A 5,196-nucleotide genomic window follows, 5' to 3' on the forward strand; every position below is an offset into this window, starting at 1 on the left:
ACATAGCTCTATACTCAGCCTCTGCAGTTGAACATGATACAACTGATTGTTTCTTACTTCTCCATGAAACCAGATTTCCTCCAACAAAAACACAATAGCCTGAAGTAGATCTCCTATCATCGAGGCAGCTGGCCCAATCAGCATCACAATAACCTTCCACATTTAGATGACCATGACTCTTAAATAACAAACCCTTTCCAGGACTATTCTTCAAGTATCTTAGAATACGATATACTGCATCCAAGTGTCCACTCCTAGGATCATGCATGTACCTACTCACAACACTTACTGCATAGGAGATATCCGGTCTTGTATGAGATAAATAAATAAGCCGACCAACAAGTCTTTGATATCTCTCTTTATTCACTGGATCACCTGATTCAGCCGATAGGTTGTGATTTGCATCAATGGGTGTGGATGCAGGTCGACATCCAAGCATACCAGTCTCACAAAGTAGGTCTAAGACATACTTCCTCAGGGAGAGAACTATACCTTTTGGAGATCTAGCAATCTCAATACCAAGAAAGTATTTGAGTTGACCAAGGTCCTTAACTTCAAACTCTTTGCTCATATTCTCCTTTAAACGTTTGATCTCTACTTCATCATCACCTGTGATAATGATGCCATCAACATATACAGCCAATATTGTGACCCTGCGTCCTGAATGTCGATAGAAGACAGTATGATCATCATTGCATTGTTTGTAGCCCATAGAACACAGTGAACGTCTGAATCTATCAAACCATGCCCGTGGAGATTGTTTAAGGCCATATAAAGATTTCTTCAATTTGCATACTTTTCCAGCTATCTCAAAATTTGAATAGCCAGGTGGAATCTCCATATATACTTCTTCTTTAAGATCACCATGCAAAAAGGCATTCTTGACATCTAGTTGATGTAGGGGCCAACCAAAGTTAGCTGCACAAGAAATCAAAGTTCTCACTGTACTCATCTTTGCTACAGGTGCAAATGTCTCATCATAGTCAATACCATACGTCTGACTATATCCTCTAGCAACAAGCCTTGCTTTGTACCTTTCTATTTTACTTTCTGGATTATGCTTCACTGTGAAGACCCACTTGCAACTAACAACTTTCTTTCCAGGTGGTAGTGTTACAAGACCCCAGGTTTTATTCTTTTCGAGAGCTCTCAATTCCTCCAACATGGCATTATGCCACTTAGGATCCTGCTTTGCTTCTTTCCAATCCTTAGGAATTTTTATAGATTGTAATGATACAATAAAAGCTCTATATGTCGGAGACAGAGATGCATAAGATACATAATTACTTATGTCATTCTCAAAGCCATACCTTGACGGAGGCACTCCGGCCTTGACTCAAGCTTCTTTTCGTAGTGCAATAGGCACATCCAAATTAGAGTCTTCATTCTCAATTTCAGAAGGAGAGGGCACATCATCAATCTCTGAAGAATATGGTGAAGAGTGTTCAGGAGTTACCGATGGAATTGTTGATGAAGTATGTACTTGGGATCTTGGCTTTCTTCTAGTATACACTTTCAGTGGGCCTTTATATCGTATGTTGTCAAAATTGTTCTCATGAGAAGGGGTTGGATTTAACTCACTAGTTTCTATTCTTGGCTGAGGACCCAAGTCACTAATTACTGCTTCCATTCTCCTTAGATTTTGCATAGTTGGAATATTTACTGCACCATTGTTCTCCCCCTCTTGACTAATCTTATCTGGTTCTTTAGAATCGGAATCAAACATACAACTCAAATCTATCTTCTTTCCATAAAAAGGCACAGATTCTCTGAATGTCACATCCATGCTGATGAACAGACGCCTCTCACTAGGACTCCAACATTTGTATCCCTTCTATCCTGAAGAATACCCCACAAAAATGCATTTTATAGCACGTGGATCTAACTTTCCCACTGATGGTCTGTGATCCCTCACAAAGCATGTGCATCCAAAAACTTTAGGTTGAACCACAAACTTGTTCTCACCTAACAACATCTCACAAGGAGTTTTCATACTAAGAATTCTTGATGGAGTACGGTTGATGAGATATGTAGCTGTCAACACAGCTTCACTCCATAGAAACTTGGGCACATTCATAGTAAACATCAATGAGCGAGCAACTTCCAAAATATGATGATTTTTCCTTTCAGCCACACCATTTTGCGGAGGTGTATCTGGGCATGTAGTCTGATGCATTATACCATTTGCTGATAGAGATGCATTGAATTCCTTGTTCACATACTCAGTCCCATTGTCTGTTCTTATAAGTTGAACTTGATTATTGAACTGCGTCTTCACAAGAGAACAGAAATCTTGAAAACATCTTAGCACCTCATGTTTGTGTTTCATGAGATATACCCATGTCATTCGAGAAAAACAATCAATAAAAGTAACAAAGTACTTCATCCCACTAATAGAAACTACAGGAGATGTCCAGACATCTAAATGGATTATCATGAAGGGGGACACACTCCTAATACCCCTACTCACATAAGATGTCCTTGTGTGTTTAGCAAACTCACAGGCATCACAAAAGAGTTGGTTCTTATCCACCCTACACATTACATCAGGAAAGACTTTGCATATTTTATCAAAAGAAATATGCCCCATCCTACAATGCAAAAGCATCACCATAGATTTCTTGTCTCCCCCTGTTGCTCCTAAGACAGTACATAAAACATCACTTGTTTCTTCACGGTCCATGTACCACAATCCACTACGCCTGGTTGCGCTCCCAAGACGCCTCCCTGTTTGCCTTTCCTGAATCATACAATTTTCTCTATCAAGAATAACACGACAGTCCAATTGATCAACCAAAGCACTTAATGATACAAGATTCACAGGAAATGCTGGCACATGTAAAACTGATGACAACAGGATGGATGGAGTGCATTGTACGGTACCAACACCTTTAATGGGCTGTGGTGTACCATCAGCAGTTTGAATGGTTTCATTATGTGTGAGGGGATACAGGGTATATGACATAAACTCACTCGATGTGCCTGTGACATGCCTAGATGCCCCTGAGTCTAGGATCCAGTTCAACCGTGATATTTGTGGCGATATGGAAGCATGAGCATAATTACCTTCATCGATGTAGGCAAAGTTGATGAAGTCACCACTTGGGGCCTCCGCATCTTCATCTTCCATGCTATGGGTCTTTCCTTTCAATTGCTTTTGTTCTTCAAGTTCAGTAGTTGCAATTCCTGCTACTTTGCAAGATTGCTCTCCTATGGTTGCTGCATAGGCTGTGTATCCACTCCTGCCTCCACGGCCTCTAACTCCCCTTAGTGCACCTCTTGCACCACCTCTTCCTCTCCCACAATTAGGTTTGAGAGGTTGAGGACAATCACGAATTAAGTGCCCTTCTTTACTACATTTATAACACTGTCTGGTCTCTTTAATTCTAGTCGCTGCAAAAATAGGACGAGATGGAGGTGAAGCTGCTCCTCTCATCATCTTTAGTCTTAACTCTTCTTGTGCCATGGCAGCAATAGCCTCCTCTAGGCTAGGGAGAGCAGACTGATGAAACATGGAAGCACGCCTTCCCTCAAACTCCAAGTTTAAGCCCCTCAAGAACTGAAGGACTCTTCTTTTTTCTATCCATTTTCTGACCCATGCCACACATTCGGAATGTGGCAACTCAATAGGATCATAGTGGTCCACATTAGCCCACAGCCGTTTTAATTCTGCCATAGTCCATTAAAGATAGCTCCCCCTGTTTCAGATCACTTATCGTGTCCTCTGTCTCAGCCCACAACATTACATTACCAACTCCAGAGTACATCTTTGCTATGCTCTGCCATATCTCAGTTGCACTTGCAATAGTATCCACAGATGTAGCTATGGTTGGAGACATAGAGCTTAGAAGCCATGCAGCCACCAATGAGTTAGTAGCATCCCAAATGCTCCATTCAGCACTTGATTTATCTTGTGGCTCAACTGATTTCCCACTAACAAAACCTTCAAGTCCCTTGGCCTTCAATAACCGTAGTGCCCTTCTAGACCAAGGCAAGTAATTTCTTATGCCCTCTAGTTTGACATCATTTGGCATTAATTCCAATCTCTGAACTGTTTCAGTATGTGGTACAATTTGCTTACCCGATGATGCTGTCTCATTCTTCTTTTCAGTAAGCAACTCAACCAACTTTCCAAGGACCTGCTCAATTCCTTGATTTTCCCCCATGGTGACTTTCACTTGCACTCAATACTGCAACTCTGGGTTTTCTTCTCCCAACAACGGCCTGCAGCTCTGCCTTTCCTTCCCAAATCACAGTAGCAGCAGGCACAGTAGAGAACTTGGACCTTCTCTTAAGCGATTCTAGCACGCTTCCTCTGAAATACACACTATTGAACACCACTTCAAGCTCAGAAGCCACTGCAAGCAGCTCCTCGTGTGGCAAGAGCAGAAACAGCAGCAAACAGATTACAGCAGCAGCTTGGACCTCCTCTTTGCCGAGCTCTCACTCCAGCACTCCCTCTGCCTCAGACTTCTTCTTCCACCTCTCCTCACTTGGCTCCTCCGCGCGCTCGCGAGCCTCCTCCACGCACGCACCCGCGGCTCCTCCGCGCGCGCGCTCGCCGGCCTCTCCTCCACGCGCGCACCCCCTGCTGTAGGCCTCCTCCGCGCGTGGTCGCCGAGACCCTTCCGTCCAGACGGAGCACCGCCTCAACTGCGTCGCCCACTGGTCGCCTCCGGAAAACCTGGCTCTGGTACCATGTTGACTCTAGATGAACTTTCTGGAATGCTACTCCACTACTACTCCACTGGTTACATGTTACATAGCTAATATATCATACATGAGCTCTTGGGCCCCCATACACATATACATACATAGCCCAACACCTAACGTCGCCGGTGCTCTGATCGCTGCAAGGAGGAGCATCAACTGTGGTCCTTGACAAGAGCATGGGACTGTCCTTTTTGACCGCCCCACTCCGGCCCTAGGGATCAGTTGAGTTTGGTTTGGGTCACCTTCGTTCTAGTTTTATGGGCGCGAATGTAATTGTGTGTGTGTCATGAATATAATATAATGAGGTGCAGCTCTTTTGCATTTTTCGAGGAGCAAAAAAGAATTTTATTCTTGTTAATTAGTGGAAGTAACATTTATTATTTACATGTGAGTACTTATAAGTAGAAAAATGTGGCATAGTCAAACCAATATATTTTGTTCGCAGTCTAAGCCACTGCCGAGCAATATTGATTTTGTTCTCTT

At 43.1% G+C, this 5,196-nt stretch overlaps 1 protein-coding gene across 1 annotated transcript; it reads right to left on the reverse strand.

Annotated features, from left to right (window-relative positions):
• Positions 1-2,343: 2,343 nt before the first annotated feature.
• Positions 2,344-4,413, reverse strand: LOC120703990. The gene is made up of 2 exons (XM_039988229.1): positions 3,067-4,413; positions 2,344-2,740 (listed from the first exon to the last, which is right to left on the reverse strand). Exons 1-2 carry the CDS (start codon positions 3,674-3,676, stop codon positions 2,697-2,699), a joined length of 654 nt encoding a protein of 217 aa, XP_039844163.1. The 5' UTR covers positions 3,677-4,413; the 3' UTR covers positions 2,344-2,696.
• Positions 4,414-5,196: the final 783 nt, after the last annotated feature.

This window comes from Panicum virgatum, chromosome 4K, assembly GCF_016808335.1.
Source record: "Panicum virgatum strain AP13 chromosome 4K, P.virgatum_v5, whole genome shotgun sequence".
Taxonomy (NCBI): domain Eukaryota; kingdom Viridiplantae; phylum Streptophyta; class Magnoliopsida; order Poales; family Poaceae; genus Panicum; species Panicum virgatum.

Coding starts and splice junctions, on each gene's coding strand:
- LOC120703990 (XM_039988229.1), bottom strand. CDS start 3,676: ATGGCAGAATTAAAACGGCTGTGGGCTAATGTGGACCACTATGATCCT. Junction 2,741..3,066: donor CTTTGCCTACATCGATGAAG/GTAATTATGCTC, acceptor TGTATGATTCAG/GAAAGGCAAACAGGGAGGCG.